This window comes from Oncorhynchus gorbuscha, linkage group LG23 (assembly GCF_021184085.1).
Source record: "Oncorhynchus gorbuscha isolate QuinsamMale2020 ecotype Even-year linkage group LG23, OgorEven_v1.0, whole genome shotgun sequence".
Classification (NCBI taxonomy): Eukaryota; Metazoa; Chordata; class Actinopteri; order Salmoniformes; family Salmonidae; genus Oncorhynchus; species Oncorhynchus gorbuscha.
In genome coordinates, this window is record NC_060195.1 from 8,450,537 (window position 1) to 8,468,036 (window position 17,500).

General features: G+C 42.0%; 1 protein-coding gene across 1 annotated transcript in view; it reads right to left on the reverse strand.

The window, feature by feature from the left end:
* Positions 1–17,500, reverse strand: part of LOC124011591 (transforming growth factor-beta-induced protein ig-h3-like) — a 41,212-nt gene that overhangs the window by 8,227 nt on the left and 15,485 nt on the right. Inside the window, exons 6-8 of the mRNA XM_046325044.1 lie at positions 16,174–16,320; positions 15,545–15,686; positions 14,643–14,855 (exon numbers count right to left, since the gene is read on the reverse strand). Of these exons, the coding sequence (XP_046181000.1) occupies positions 14,643–14,855; positions 15,545–15,686; positions 16,174–16,320 (502 nt within the window). The remainder of the gene's footprint in view (positions 1–14,642; positions 14,856–15,544; positions 15,687–16,173; positions 16,321–17,500) is intronic.

The window sequence follows — 17,500 nt, forward strand, 5'->3', positions numbered from 1 at the left end:
GAGGAGCTCGTTAGAGGTCCAATAGTTTAACTCCAAGTCATATACAGACGGCTATCTATTGCTCTGGTTTGAATTACCTGAGTCTGAGATGAGGAGCTCGTTAGAGGTCCAATAGTTTAACTCCAAGTCTTATACAGACGGCTATCTATTGCTCTGGTTTTCAATACCTGTCTGAGATGAGGAGCTCGTTAGAGGTCCAATAGTTTAACTCCAAGTCTTATACAGACGGCTATCTATTGCTCTGGTTTTCAATACCTGTCTGGGATGAGGAGCTCGTTAGAGGTCCAATAGTTTAACTCCAAGTCTTATACAGACGGCTATCTATTGCTCTGGTTTGAATGACCTGAGTCTGGGATGAGGAGCTTGTTAGAGGTCCAATAGTTTAACTCCAAGTCTTATACAGACGGCTATCTATTGCTCTGGTTTTCAATACCTGTCTGAGATGAGGAGCTCGTTAGAGGTCCAATAGTTTAACTCCAAGTCTTATACAGACGGCTATCTATTGCTCTGGTTTTCAATACCTGTCTGGGATGAGGAGCTCGTTAGAGGTCCAATAGTTTAACTCAAGTCTTATACAGACGGCTATCTATTGCTCTGGTTTGAATGACCTGAGTCTGGGATGAGGAGCTTGTTAGAGGTCCAATAGTTTAACTCCAAGTCTTATACAGACGGCTATCTATTGCTCTGGTTTGAATTACCTGAGTCTGAGATGAGGAGCTCGTTAGAGGTCCAATAGTTTAACTCAAGTCTTATACAGACGGCTATCTATTGCTCTGGTTTTCAATACCTGTCTGAGATGAGGAGCTCGTTAGAGGTCCAATAGTTTAACTCAAGTCTTATACAGACGGCTATCTATTGCACTGGTTTTCAATACCTGTCTGAGATGAGGAGCTCGTTAGAGGTCCAATAGTTTAACTCCAAGTCTTATACAGACGGCTATCTATTGCTCTGGTTTTCAATACCTGTCTGAGATGAGGAGCTCGTTAGAGGTCCAATAGTTTAACTCCAAGTCTTATACAGACGGCTATCTATTGCTCTGGTTTGAATTACCTGAGTCTGAGATGAGGAGCTCGTTAGAGGTCCAATAGTTTAACTCCAAGTCATATACAGACGGCTATCTATTGCTCTGGTTTTCAATACCTGTCTGAGATGAGGAGCTCGTTAGAGGTCCAATAGTTTAACTCAAGTCTTATACAGACGGCTATCTATTGCTCTGGTTTTCAATACCTGTCTGGGATGAGGAGCTTGTTAGAGGTCCAATAGTTTAACTCAAGTCTTATACAGACGGCTATCTATTGCTCTGGTTTTCAATACCTGTCTGAGATGAGGAGCTCGTTAGAGGTCCAATAGTTTAACTCAATTCTTATACAGACGGCTATCTATTGTTCTGGTTTTCAATACCTGTCTGGGATGAGGAGCTCGTTAGAGGTCCAATAGTTTAACTCAAGTCTTATACAGACGGCTATCTATTGCTCTGGTTTGAATTACCTGAGTCTGAGATGAGGAGCTCGTTAGAGGTCCAATAGTTTAACTCCAAGTCTTATACAGACGGCTATCTATTGCTCTGGTTTGAATTACCTGAGTCTGAGATGAGGAGCTCGTTAGAGGTCCAATAGTTTAACTCCAAGTCTTATACAGACGGCTATCTATTGCTCTGGTTTGAATTACCTGAGTCTGAGATGAGGAGCTCGTTAGAGGTCCAATAGTTTAACTCCAAGTCTTATACAGACGGCTATCTATTGCTCTGGTTTGAATTACCTGAGTCTGAGATGAGGAGCTCGTTGAGGTCCAATAGTTTAACTCAAGTCTTATACAGACGGCTATCTATTGCTCTGGTTTTCAATACCTGTCTGAGATGAGGAGCTTGTTAGAGGTCCAATAGTTTAACTCCAAGTCTTATACAGACGGCTATCTATTGCTCTGGTTTTCAATACCTGTCTGAGATGAGGAGCTCGTTAGAGGTCCAATAGTTTAACTCCAAGTCTTATACAGACGGCTATCTATTGCTCTGGTTTGAATGACCTGAGTTTGAGATGAGGAGCTCGTTAGAGGTCCAATAGTTTAACTCCAAGTCTTATACAGACGGCTATCTATTGCTCTGGTTTTCAATACCTGTCTGAGATGAGGAGCTTGTTAGAGGTCCAATAGTTTAACTCCAAGTCTTATACAGACGGCTATCTATTGCTCTGGTTTTCAATACCTGTCTGAGATGAGGAGCTAGTTAGAGGTCCAATAGTTTAACTCCAAGTCTTATACAGACGGCTATCTATTGCTCTGGTTTGAATTACCTGAGTCTGAGATGAGGAGCTCGTTAGAGGTCCAATAGTTTAACTCCAAGTCTTATACAGACGGCTATCTATTGCTCTGGTTTGAATGACCTGAGTCTGAGACGAGGAGCTCGTTAGAGGTCCAATAGTTTAACTCCAAGTCTTATAGAGACGGCTATCTATTGCTCTGGTTTGAATGACCTGTCTGAGATGAGGAGCTCGTTAGAGGTCCAATAGTTTAACTTCAAGTCTTATACAGACGGCTATCTATTGCTCTGGTTTGAATGACCTGAGTCTGGGATGAGGAGCTCGTTAGAGGTCCAATAGTTTAACTCCAAGTCTTATACAGACGGCTATCTATTGCTCTGGTTTGAATTACCTGAGTCTGAGATGAGGAGCTCGTTAGAGGTCCAATAGTTTAACTCAAGTCTTATACAGACGGCTATCTATTGCTCTGGTTTGAATTACCTGAGTCTGAGATGAGGAGCTCGTTAGAGGTCCAATAGTTTAACTCCAAGTCTTATACAGACGGCTATCTATTGCTCTGGTTTGAATGACCTGAGTCTGGGATGAGGAGCTCGTTAGAGGTCCAATAGTTTAACTCCAAGTCTTATACAGACGGCTATCTATTGCTCTGGTTTTCAATACCTGTCTGAGATGAGGAGCTTGTTAGAGGTCCAATAGTTTAACTCAAGTCTTATACAGACGGCTATCTATTGCTCTGGTTTTCAATACTCTGGTTTTTAACTCCAAGTCTTAACAGACGGCTATCCTGTCTGAGATGAGGAGCTCGTTAGAGGTCCAATAGTTTAACTCCAAGTCATATACAGACGGCTATCTATTGCTCTGGTTTGAATTACCTGAGTCTGAGATGAGGAGCTAGAGGTCCAATAGTTTAACTCCAAGTCTTATACAGACGGCTATCTATTGCTCTGGTTTGAATTACCTGAGTCTGAGATGAGGAGCTCGTTAGAGGTCCAATAGTTTAACTCCAAGTCTTATACAGACGGCTATCTATTGCTCTGGTTTGAATTACCTGAGTCTGAGATGAGGAGCTCGTTAGAGGTCCAATAGTTTAACTCCAAGTCTTATACAGACGGCTATCTATTGCTCTGGTTTTCAATACCTGTCTGGGATGAGGAGCTTGTTAGAGGTCCAATAGTTTAACTCCAAGTCTTATACAGACGGCTATCTATTGCTCTGGTTTTCAATACCTGTCTGAGATGAGGAGCTCGTTAGAGGTCCAATAGTTTAACTCCAATTCTTATACAGACGGCTATCTATTGTTCTGGTTTTCAATACCTGTCTGGGATGAGGAGCTCGTTAGAGGTCAATAGTTTAACTCCAAGTCTTATACAGACGGCTATCTATTGCTCTGGTTTGAATTACCTGAGTCTGAGATGAGGAGCTCGTTAGAGGTCCAATAGTTTAACTCCAAGTCTTATACAGACGGCTATCTATTGCTCTGGTTTGAATTACCTGAGTCTGAGATGAGGAGCTCGTTAGAGGTCCAATAGTTTAACTCCAAGTCTTATACAGACGGCTATCTATTGCTCTGGTTTGAATGACCTGAGTCTGAGATGAGGAGCTCGTTAGAGGTCCAATAGTTTAACTCAAGTCTTATAGAGACGGCTATCTATTGCTCTGGTTTGAATGACCTGTCTGAGATGAGGAGCTCGTTAGAGGTCCAATAGTTTAACTTCAAGTCTTATACAGACGGCTATCTATTGCTCTGGTTTGAATGACCTGAGTCTGGGATGAGGAGCTCGTTAGAGGTCCAATAGTTTAACTCAAGTCTTATACAGACGGCTATCTATTGCTCTGGTTTGAATTACCTGAGTCTGAGATGAGGAGCTCGTTAGAGGTCCAATAGTTTAACTCCAAGTCTTATACAGACGGCTATCTATTGCTCTGGTTTGAATTACCTGAGTCTGAGATGAGGAGCTCGTTAGAGGTCCAATAGTTTAACTCCAAGTCTTATACAGACGGCTATCTATTGCTCTGGTTTGAATGACCTGAGTCTGGGATGAGGAGCTCGTTAGAGGTCCAATAGTTTAACTCCAAGTCTTATACAGACGGCTATCTATTGCTCTGGTTTTCAATACCTGTCTGAGATGAGGAGCTTGTTAGAGGTCCAATAGTTTAACTCCAAGTCTTATACAGACGGCTATCTATTGCTCTGGTTTTCAATACCTGTCTGGGATGAGGAGCTCGTTAGAGGTCCAATAGTTTAACTCCAAGTCTTATACAGACGGCTATCTATTGCTCTGGTTTGAATGACCTGTCTGAGATGAGGAGCTCGTTAGAGGTCCAATAGTTTAACTCCAAGTCATATACAGACGGCTATCTATTGCTCTGGTTTGAATTACCTGAGTCTGAGATGAGGAGCTCGTTAGAGGTCCAATAGTTTAACTCCAAGTCTTATACAGACGGCTATCTATTGCTCTGGTTTGAATTACCTGAGTCTGAGATGAGGAGCTCGTTAGAGGTCCAATAGTTTAACTCCAAGTCTTATACAGACGGCTATCTATTGCTCTGGTTTGAATTACCTGAGTCTGAGATGAGGAGCTCGTTAGAGGTCCAATAGTTTAACTCCAAGTCTTATACAGACGGCTATCTATTGCTCTGGTTTTCAATACCTGTCTGGGATGAGGAGCTTGTTAGAGGTCCAATAGTTTAACTCCAAGTCTTATACAGACGGCTATCTATTGCTCTGGTTTTCAATACCTGTCTGAGATGAGGAGCTCGTTAGAGGTCCAATAGTTTAACTCCAATTCTTATACAGACGGCTATCTATTGTTCTGGTTTTCAATACCTGTCTGGGATGAGGAGCTCGTTAGAGGTCCAATAGTTTAACTCCAAGTCTTATACAGACGGCTATCTATTGCTCTGGTTTGAATTACCTGAGTCTGAGATGAGGAGCTCGTTAGAGGTCCAATAGTTTAACTCCAAGTCTTATACAGACGGCTATCTATTGCTCTGGTTTGAATTACCTGAGTCTGAGATGAGGAGCTCGTTAGAGGTCCAATAGTTTAACTCCAAGTCTTATACAGACGGCTATCTATTGCTCTGGTTTGAATTACCTGAGTCTGAGATGAGGAGCTCGTTAGAGGTCCAATAGTTTAACTCCAAGTCTTATACAGACGGCTATCTATTGCTCTGGTTTGAATTACCTGAGTCTGAGATGAGGAGCTCGTTAGAGGTCCAATAGTTTAACTCCAAGTCTTATACAGACGGCTATCTATTGCTCTGGTTTTCAATACCTGTCTGAGATGAGGAGCTTGTTAGAGGTCCAATAGTTTAACTCCAAGTCTTATACAGACGGCTATCTATTGCTCTGGTTTTCAATACCTGTCTGAGATGAGGAGCTCGTTAGAGGTCCAATAGTTTAACTCCAAGTCTTATACAGACGGCTATCTATTGCTCTGGTTTGAATGACCTGAGTTTGAGATGAGGAGCTCGTTAGAGGTCCAATAGTTTAACTCCAAGTCTTATACAGACGGCTATCTATTGCTCTGGTTTTCAATACCTGTCTGAGATGAGGAGCTTGTTAGAGGTCCAATAGTTTAACTCCAAGTCTTATACAGACGGCTATCTATTGCTCTGGTTTTCAATACCTGTCTGAGATGAGGAGCTCGTTAGAGGTCCAATAGTTTAACTCCAAGTCTTATACAGACGGCTATCTATTGCTCTGGTTTGAATTACCTGAGTCTGAGATGAGGAGCTCGTTAGAGGTCCAATAGTTTAACTCCAAGTCTTATACAGACGGCTATCTATTGCTCTGGTTTGAATGACCTGAGTCTGAGACGAGGAGCTCGTTAGAGGTCCAATAGTTTAACTCCAAGTCTTATAGAGACGGCTATCTATTGCTCTGGTTTGAATGACCTGTCTGAGATGAGGAGCTCGTTAGAGGTCCAATAGTTTAACTTCAAGTCTTATACAGACGGCTATCTATTGCTCTGGTTTGAATGACCTGAGTCTGGGATGAGGAGCTCGTTAGAGGTCCAATAGTTTAACTCCAAGTCTTATACAGACGGCTATCTATTGCTCTGGTTTGAATTACCTGAGTCTGAGATGAGGAGCTCGTTAGAGGTCCAATAGTTTAACTCCAAGTCTTATACAGACGGCTATCTATTGCTCTGGTTTGAATTACCTGAGTCTGAGATGAGGAGCTCGTTAGAGGTCCAATAGTTTAACTCCAAGTCTTATACAGACGGCTATCTATTGCTCTGGTTTGAATGACCTGAGTCTGGGATGAGGAGCTCGTTAGAGGTCCAATAGTTTAACTCCAAGTCTTATACAGACGGCTATCTATTGCTCTGGTTTTCAATACCTGTCTGAGATGAGGAGCTTGTTAGAGGTCCAATAGTTTAACTCCAAGTCTTATACAGACGGCTATCTATTGCTCTGGTTTTCAATACCTGTCTGGGATGAGGAGCTCGTTAGAGGTCCAATAGTTTAACTCCAAGTCTTATACAGACGGCTATCTATTGCTCTGGTTTGAATGACCTGTCTGAGATGAGGAGCTCGTTAGAGGTCCAATAGTTTAACTCAAGTCATATACAGACGGCTATCTATTGCTCTGGTTTGAATTACCTGAGTCTGAGATGAGGAGCTCGTTAGAGGTCCAATAGTTTAACTCCAAGTCTTATACAGACGGCTATCTATTGCTCTGGTTTGAATTACCTGAGTCTGAGATGAGGAGCTCGTTAGAGGTCCAATAGTTTAACTCCAAGTCTTATACAGACGGCTATCTATTGCTCTGGTTTGAATTACCTGAGTCTGAGATGAGGAGCTCGTTAGAGGTCCAATAGTTTAACTCCAAGTCTTATACAGACGGCTATCTATTGCTCTGGTTTGAATGACCTGAGTCTGAGACGAGGAGCTCGTTAGAGGTCCAATAGTTTAACTCCAAGTCTTATAGAGACGGCTATCTATTGCTCTGGTTTGAATGACCTGTCTGAGATGAGGAGCTCGTTAGAGGTCCAATAGTTTAACTCCAAGTCTTATACAGACGGCTATCTATTGCTCTGGTTTGAATGACCTGAGTCTGGGATGAGGAGCTCGTTAGAGGTCCAATAGTTTAACTCCAAGTCTTATACAGACGGCTATCTATTGCTCTGGTTTGAATTACCTGAGTCTGAGATGAGGAGCTCGTTAGAGGTCCAATAGTTTAACTCCAAGTCTTATACAGACGGCTATCTATTGCTCTGGTTTGAATTACCTGAGTCTGAGATGAGGAGCTCGTTAGAGGTCCAATAGTTTAACTCCAAGTCTTATACAGACGGCTATCTATTGCTCTGGTTTGAATGACCTGAGTCTGGGATGAGGAGCTCGTTAGAGGTCCAATAGTTTAACTCCAAGTCTTATACAGACGGCTATCTATTGCTCTGGTTTTCAATACCTGTCTGGGATGAGGAGCTCGTTAGAGGTCCAATAGTTTAACTCCAAGTCTTATACAGACGGCTATCTATTGCTCTGGTTTGAATGACCTGTCTGAGATGAGGAGCTCGTTAGAGGTCCAATAGTTTAACTCCAAGTCATATACAGACGGCTATCTATTGCTCTGGTTTGAATTACCTGAGTCTGAGATGAGGAGCTCGTTAGAGGTCCAATAGTTTAACTCCAAGTCTTATACAGACGGCTATCTATTGCTCTGGTTTGAATTACCTGAGTCTGAGATGAGGAGCTCGTTAGAGGTCCAATAGTTTAACTCAAGTCTTATACAGACGGCTATCTATTGCTCTGGTTTTCAATACCTGTCTGAGATGAGGAGCTCGTTAGAGGTCCAATAGTTTAACTCCAAGTCTTATACAGACGGCTATCTATTGCTCTGGTTTTCAATACCTGTCTGAGATGAGGAGCTCGTTAGAGGTCCAATAGTTTAACTCCAAGTCTTATACAGACGGCTATCTATTGCTCTGGTTTTCAATACCTGTCTGAGATGAGGAGCTCGTTAGAGGTCCAATAGTTTAACTCCAAGTCTTATACAGACGGCTATCTATTGCTCTGGTTTTCAATACCTGTCTGAGATGAGGAGCTCGTTAGAGGTCCAATAGTTTAACTCCAAGTCATATACAGACGGCTATCTATTGCTCTGGTTTGAATTAACTGAGTCTGAGATGAGGAGCTCGTTAGAGGTCCAATAGTTTAACTCCAAGTCTTATACAGACGGCTATCTATTGCTCTGGTTTGAATTACCTGAGTCTGAGATGAGGAGCTCGTTAGAGGTCCAATAGTTTAACTCCAAGTCTTATACAGACGGCTATCTATTGCTCTGGTTTGAATTACCTGAGTCTGAGATGAGGAGCTTGTTAGAGGTCCAATAGTTTAACTCCAAGTCTTATACAGACGGCTATCTATTGCTCTGGTTTTCAATACCTGTCTGGGATGAGGAGCTCGTTAGAGGTCCAATAGTTTAACTCCAAGTCTTATACAGACGGCTATCTATTGCTCTGGTTTGAATGACCTGTCTGGGATGAGGAGCTCGTTAGAGGTCCAATAGTTTAACTCCAAGTCATATACAGACGGCTATCTATTGCTCTGGTTTGAATGACCTGTCTGAGATGAGGAGCTCGTTAGAGGTCCAATAGTTTAACTCCAAGTCTTATACAGACGGCTATCTATTATTCTGGTTTGAATGACCTGAGTCTGGGATGAGGAGCTCGTTAGAGGTCCAATAGTTTAACTCCAAGTCTTATACAGACGGCTATCTATTGCTCTGGTTTGAATGACCTGAGTCTGAGATGAGGAGCTCGTTAGAGGTCCAATAGTTTAACTCCAAGTCTTATACAGACGGCTATCTATTGCTCTGGTTTGAATTACCTGAGTCTGAGATGAGGAGCTCGTTAGAGGTCCAATAGTTTAACTCCAAGTCTTATACAGACGGCTATCTATTGCTCTGGTTTGAATGACCTGAGTCTGGGATGAGGAGCTCGTTAGAGGTCCAATAGTTTAACTCCAAGTCATATACAGACGGCTATCTATTGCTCTGGTTTGAATGACCTGAGTCTGAGATGAGGAGCTTGTTAGAGGTCCAATAGTTTAACTCCAAGTCTTATACAGACGGCTATCTATTGCTCTGGTTTGAATTACCTGAGTCTGAGATGAGGAGCTCGTTAGAGGTCCAATAGTTTAACTCCAAGTCATATACAGACGGCTATCTATTGCTCTGGTTTGAATTACCTGAGTCTGAGATGAGGAGCTCGTTAGAGGTCCAATAGTTTAACTCCAAGTCTTATACAGACGGCTATCTATTGCTCTGGTTTGAATTACCTGAGTCTGAGATGAGGAGCTCGTTAGAGGTCCAATAGTTTAACTCCAAGTCTTATACAGACGGCTATCTATTGCTCTGGTTTGAATTACCTGAGTCTGAGATGAGGAGCTTGTTAGAGGTCCAATAGTTTAACTCAAGTCTTATACAGACGGCTATCTATTGCTCTGGTTTTCAATTCCTGTCTGAGATGAGGAGCTCGTTAGAGGTCCAATAGTTTAACTCCAAGTCTTATACAGACGGCTATCTATTGCTCTGGTTTGAATTACCTGAGTCTGGGATGAGGAGCTTGTTAGAGGTCCAATAGTTTAACTCCAAGTCTTATACAGACGGCTATCTATTGCTCTGGTTTGAATGACCTGAGTCTGAGATGAGGAGCTTGTTAGAGGTCCAATAGTTTAACTCCAAGTCTTATACAGACGGCTATCTATTGCTCTGGTTTTCAATACCTGTCTGAGATGAGGAGCTCGTTAGAGGTCCAATAGTTTAACTCCAAGTCTTATACAGACGGCTATCTATTGCTCTGGTTTGAATGACCTGTCTGGGATGAGGAGCTCGTTAGAGGTCCAATAGTTTAACTCCAAGTCATATACAGACGGCTATCTATTGCTCTGGTTTGAATGACCTGTCTGAGATGAGGAGCTCGTTAGAGGTCCAATAGTTTAACTCCAAGTCTTATACAGACGGCTATCTATTATTCTGGTTTGAATGACCTGAGTCTGGGATGAGGAGCTCGTTAGAGGTCCAATAGTTTAACTCCAAGTCTTATACAGACGGCTATCTATTGCTCTGGTTTGAATGACCTGAGTCTGAGACGAGGAGCTCGTTAGAGGTCCAATAGTTTAACTCCAAGTCTTATAGAGACGGCTATCTATTGCTCTGGTTTGAATTACCTGAGTCTGAGATGAGGAGCTCGTTAGAGGTCCAATAGTTTAACTCCAAGTCTTATACAGACGGCTATCTATTGCTCTGGTTTGAATGACCTGAGTCTGGGATGAGGAGCTCGTTAGAGGTCCAATAGTTTAACTCAAGTCATATACAGACGGCTATCTATTGCTCTGGTTTGAATGACCTGAGTCTGAGATGAGGAGCTTGTTAGAGGTCCAATAGTTTAACTCCAAGTCTTATACAGACGGCTATCTATTGCTCTGGTTTGAATTACCTGAGTCTGAGATGAGGAGCTCGTTAGAGGTCCAATAGTTTAACTCCAAGTCATATACAGACGGCTATCTATTGCTCTGGTTTGAATTACCTGAGTCTGAGATGAGGAGCTCGTTAGAGGTCCAATAGTTTAACTCCAAGTCTTATACAGACGGCTATCTATTGCTCTGGTTTGAATTACCTGAGTCTGAGATGAGGAGCTCGTTAGAGGTCCAATAGTTTAACTCCAAGTCTTATACAGACGGCTATCTATTGCTCTGGTTTGAATTACCTGAGTCTGAGATGAGGAGCTTGTTAGAGGTCCAATAGTTTAACTCCAAGTCTTATACAGACGGCTATCTATTGCTCTGGTTTTCAATTCCTGTCTGAGATGAGGAGCTCGTTAGAGGTCCAATAGTTTAACTCCAAGTCTTATACAGACGGCTATCTATTGCTCTGGTTTGAATTACCTGAGTCTGGGATGAGGAGCTTGTTAGAGGTCCAATAGTTTAACTCCAAGTCTTATACAGACGGCTATCTATTGCTCTGGTTTGAATGACCTGAGTCTGAGATGAGGAGCTTGTTAGAGGTCCAATAGTTTAACTCCAAGTCTTATACAGACGGCTATCTATTGCTCTGGTTTTCAATACCTGTCTGGGATGAGGAGCTCGTTAGAGGTCCAATAGTTTAACTCCAAGTCTTATACAGACGGCTATCTATTGCTCTGGTTTGAATTACCTGAGTCTGGGATGAGGAGCTTGTTAGAGGTCCAATAGTTTAACTCCAAGTCTTATACAGACGGCTATCTATTGCTCTGGTTTGAATGACCTGAGTCTGAGATGAGGAGCTTGTTAGAGGTCCAATAGTTTAACTCCAAGTCTTATACAGACGGCTATCTATTGCTCTGGTTTTCAATACCTGTCTGAGATGAGGAGCTCGTTAGAGGTCCAATAGTTTAACTCCAAGTCTTATACAGACGGCTATCTATTGCTCTGGTTTTCAATACCTGTCTGAGATGAGGAGCTCGTTAGAGGTCCAATAGTTTAACTCCAAGTCTTATACAGACGGCTATCTATTGCTCTGGTTTTCAATACCTGTCTGAGATGAGGAGCTCGTTAGAGGTCCAATAGTTTAACTCCAAGTCATATACAGACGGCTATCTATTGCTCTGGTTTGAATTAACTGAGTCTGAGATGAGGAGCTCGTTAGAGGTCCAATAGTTTAACTCCAAGTCTTATACAGACGGCTATCTATTGCTCTGGTTTGAATTACCTGAGTCTGAGATGAGGAGCTCGTTAGAGGTCCAATAGTTTAACTCCAAGTCTTATACAGACGGCTATCTATTGCTCTGGTTTGAATTACCTGAGTCTGAGATGAGGAGCTTGTTAGAGGTCCAATAGTTTAACTCCAAGTCTTATACAGACGGCTATCTATTGCTCTGGTTTTCAATACTTGTCTGGGATGAGGAGCTCGTTAGAGGTCCAATAGTTTAACTCCAAGTCTTATACAGACGGCTATCTATTGCTCTGGTTTGAATGACCTGTCTGGGATGAGGAGCTCGTTAGAGGTCCAATAGTTTAACTCCAAGTCATATACAGACGGCTATCTATTGCTCTGGTTTGAATGACCTGTCTGAGATGAGGAGCTCGTTAGAGGTCCAATAGTTTAACTCCAAGTCTTATACAGACGGCTATCTATTATTCTGGTTTGAATGACCTGAGTCTGGGATGAGGAGCTCGTTAGAGGTCCAATAGTTTAACTCCAAGTCTTATACAGACGGCTATCTATTGCTCTGGTTTGAATGACCTGAGTCTGAGACGAGGAGCTCGTTAGAGGTCCAATAGTTTAACTCCAAGTCTTATAGAGACGGCTATCTATTGCTCTGGTTTGAATTACCTGAGTCTGAGATGAGGAGCTCGTTAGAGGTCCAATAGTTTAACTCCAAGTCTTATACAGACGGCTATCTATTGCTCTGGTTTGAATGACCTGAGTCTGGGATGAGGAGCTCGTTAGAGGTCCAATAGTTTAACTCCAAGTCATATACAGACGGCTATCTATTGCTCTGGTTTGAATGACCTGAGTCTGAGATGAGGAGCTTGTTAGAGGTCCAATAGTTTAACTCCAAGTCTTATACAGACGGCTATCTATTGCTCTGGTTTGAATTACCTGAGTCTGAGATGAGGAGCTCGTTAGAGGTCCAATAGTTTAACTCCAAGTCATATACAGACGGCTATCTATTGCTCTGGTTTGAATTACCTGAGTCTGAGATGAGGAGCTCGTTAGAGGTCCAATAGTTTAACTCCAAGTCTTATACAGACGGCTATCTATTGCTCTGGTTTGAATTACCTGAGTCTGAGATGAGGAGCTCGTTAGAGGTCCAATAGTTTAACTCCAAGTCTTATACAGACGGCTATCTATTGCTCTGGTTTGAATTACCTGAGTCTGAGATGAGGAGCTTGTTAGAGGTCCAATAGTTTAACTCCAAGTCTTATACAGACGGCTATCTATTGCTCTGGTTTTCAATTCCTGTCTGAGATGAGGAGCTCGTTAGAGGTCCAATAGTTTAACTCCAAGTCTTATACAGACGGCTATCTATTGCTCTGGTTTGAATTACCTGAGTCTGGGATGAGGAGCTTGTTAGAGGTCCAATAGTTTAACTCCAAGTCTTATACAGACGGCTATCTATTGCTCTGGTTTGAATGACCTGAGTCTGAGATGAGGAGCTTGTTAGAGGTCCAATAGTTTAACTCCAAGTCTTATACAGACGGCTATCTATTGCTCTGGTTTTCAATACCTGTCTGGGATGAGGAGCTCGTTAGAGGTCCAATAGTTTAACTCCAAGTCTTATACAGACGGCTATCTATTGCTCTGGTTTGAATGACCTGAGTCTGAGATGAGGAGCTTGTTAGAGGTCCAATAGTTTAACTCCAAGTCTTATACAGACGGCTATCTATTGCTCTGGTTTGAATTACCTGAGTCTGAGATGAGGAGCTTGTTAGAGGTCCAATAGTTTAACTCCAAGTCTTATACAGACGGCTATCTATTGCTCTGGTTTGAATGACCTGAGTCTGAGATGAGGAGCTTGTTAGAGGTCCAATAGTTTAACTCCAAGTCTTATACAGACGGCTATCTATTGCTCTGGTTTGAATGACCTGAGTCTGGGATGAGGAGCTCGTTAGAGGTCCAATAGTTTAACTCCAAGTCTTATACAGACGGCTATCTATTGCTCTGGTTTGAATTACCTGAGTCTGAGATGAGGAGCTCGTTAGAGGTCCAATAGTTTAACTCCAAGTCATATACAGACGGCTATCTATTGCTCTGGTTTGAATGACCTGAGTCTGGGATGAGGAGCTCGTTAGAGGTCCAATAGTTTAACTCCAAGTCTTATACAGACGGCTATCTATTGCTCTGGTTTGAATGACCTGAGTCTGGGATGAGGAGCTCGTTAGAGGTCCAATAGTTTAACTCCAAGTCTTATACAGACGGCTATCTATTGCTCTGGTTTGAATTACCTGAGTCTGGGATGAGGAGCTTGTTAGAGGTCCAATAGTTTAACTCCAAGTCTTATACAGACGGCTATCTATTGCTCTGGTTTGAATGACCTGAGTCTGAGATGAGGAGCTTGTTAGAGGTTCAATAGTTTAACTCCAAGTCTTATACAGACGGCTATCTATTGCTCTGGTTTGAATGACCTGAGTCTGAGATGAGGAGCTTGTTAGAGGTCCAATAGTTTAACTCCAAGTCTTATACAGACGGCTATATATGGCTCTGGTTTGAATTACCTGAGTCTGGGATGAGGAGCTCGTTAGAGGTCCAATAGTTTAACTCCAAGTCATATACAGACGGCTATCTATTGCTCTGGTTTGAATTACCTGAGTCTGGGATGAGGAGCTCGTTAGAGGTCCAATAGTTTAACTCCAAGTCTTATAGAGACGGCTATCTATTGCTCTGGTTTGAATTACCTGAGTCTGGGATGAGGAGCTCGTTGATGTAGTGGACGACCCCGTTGGTCCCCAGCTGATCTTTCTTCTGGATGATGGCCTTCCCGTTGAGGGTCATGTCACTCCCATCACAACCCACCTCTAGCACAGTCCCCTGTAGGGTCTCCAGGGGAGTACCAGATGTGATGGACTCTGCACACTGCATGTTCTTCAGGATGTGGTAGTTCAGCAGGTCTGGATGGAGAGTACAGACACAAGTAGAACTTAGTTCACGTTAATAAGTCATTGGGTTCCCGTCTCCGATATCTATCTTCCTGTTCTATATCCAATATCTATCTTCCTGTTCTATATCCAATATCTATCTCCCTGTTCTATATCCAATATCTATCTCCCTGTTCTATATCCAATATCTATCTCCCTGTTCTATATCCAATATCTATCTTCCTGTTCTATATCCAATATCTATCTCCCTGTTCTATATCCAATATCTATCTTCCTGTTCTATATCCAATATCTATCTTCCTGTTCTATATCCAATATCTATCTCCCTGTTCTATATCCAATATCTATCTCCCTGTTCTATATCCAATATCTATCTCCCTGTTCTATATCCAATATCTATCTCCCTGTTCTATATCCAATATCTATCTCCCTGTTCTATATCCAATATCTATCTCCCTGTTCTATATCCAATATCTATCTCCCTGTTCTATATCCAATATCTATCTCCCTGTTCTATATCCAATATCTATCTCCCCGTTCTATATCCAATATCTATCTCCCTGTTCTATATCCAATATCTATCTCCCTGTTCTATATCCAATATCTATCTCCCTGTTCTATATCCAATATCTATCTCCCTGTTCTATATCCAATATCTATCTCCCTGTTCCATATCCAACTGTCATTAAAAAATATTTCACCTTTCAGAGCGACAGGGTCTCCCAGGATCCTGTTGAGCATTTCAGGGGGGATCTTCTCGAAGGCTTCATTGGTTGGAGCGAACACCGTGTAGTGACCATCGCTCTCCAGCATTTGGGTCAGACCAGCAGCAGCAACAGCAGTCTAAAACGCAGTGAATCAACACACTAAATCAACACACTGAATCAACACTTAATCAACACACTGAATCAACACTTAATCAACACACTGAATCAACACTTAATCAACACACTGAATCAACACACTGAATCAACACATCGAATCAACACACTGAATCAACACACTGAATCAACACACTGAATCAACAAACTAAATCAACACACTGAATCAACACACTGAATCAACACTGAATCAACACTGAATCAACACACTGAATCAACACACTGAATCAACACTGCTTTTCTCTCACATAATTCAAATTGCACATACAATACTAAGGACTGAGACCGAGTCAATGATCAGTGAACGTAACATTCCGATAGCTGACACAACATTGCATAGCATATGTTCAACATGTAGGACATGGTAAGAGAGTTCTAGTGTGATAGACTGTTCTGTGAATGAATGAATGGATGGATGAATGAATGACGCGACAAAGTTGTTTACTTACACGAAGAGTCTCCAGATCATCGTCGGTGTCGATGAAAGTGTGCACGTCGTTGGTAACCGCGGTGATGACTCTGTCCACGACGTGCACGATCCCGTTGGTCGCATGCTGGTCTGTTTTCACCAGACGAGCACAGTTCACTGTTACAATCTGCAATGACGAGAGAGAGAGAAAAAAAGAAAAGCAAACGTTGTCTCATGATTTAGCTGACTTTTGATGGATGGTCAACGTGTGACCACTTGATGGATGGTCAACGTGTGACCACTTGATCGATGGTCACCGTGTGACCACTTGATGGATGGTCAACGTGTGACCACTTGATGGATGGTCAACGTGTGATCATTTGATGGATGGTCAACGTGTGACCACTTGATGGATGGTCAACGTGTGACCACTTGATGGATGGTCAACGTGTGACCACTTGATGGATGGTCAACGTGTGACCACTTGATGGATGGTCAACGTGTGACCACTTGATGGATGGTCAACGTGTGACCACTTGATGGATGGTCAACGTGTGACCACTTGATGGATGGTCAACGTGTGACCACTTGAAAAATTATCAAAAAGCCTATGTCCTACTGCACAAACAGATCTGGGACCAGGCCAGGTCACAACATCATATACCTTCCAATCACAGGAGGCTGGTGAGGGTAGGATGGCTGACCGAAATGAAGTGAATGGTATCAAACAGATCCTGTGTTTGATGTGCCGATACCATTCTATTGGTTAATACCTTGGTTAATACCATTCTATTGGTTAATACCTTGGTTAATACCATTCTATTGGTTAATACCTTGGTTAATACCATTCTATTGGTTAATACCATTCTATTGGTTAATACCATGGTTAATACCATTCTATTGGTTAATACCTTGGTTAATACCATTCTATTGGTTAATACCATTCTATTGGTTAATACCATTCTATTGGTTAATACCTTGGTTAATACCATTCTATTGGTTAATACCATTCTATTGGTTAATACCTTGGTTAATACCATTCTATTGGTTAATACCATTCTATTGGTTAATACCATTCTATTGGTTAATACCGTTCTATTGGTTAATACCATTCTATTGGTTAATACCATTCTATTGGTTAATACCATTCTATTGGTTAATACCTTGGTTAATACCATTCTATTGGTTAATACCATTCTATTGGTTAATACCTTGGTTAATACCATTCTATTGGTTAATACCTTGGTTAATACCATTCTATTGGTTAATACCATTCTATTGGTTAATACCATTCTATTGGTTAATACCGTTCTATTGGTTAATACCATTCTATTGGTTAATACCATTCTATTGGTTAATACCATTCT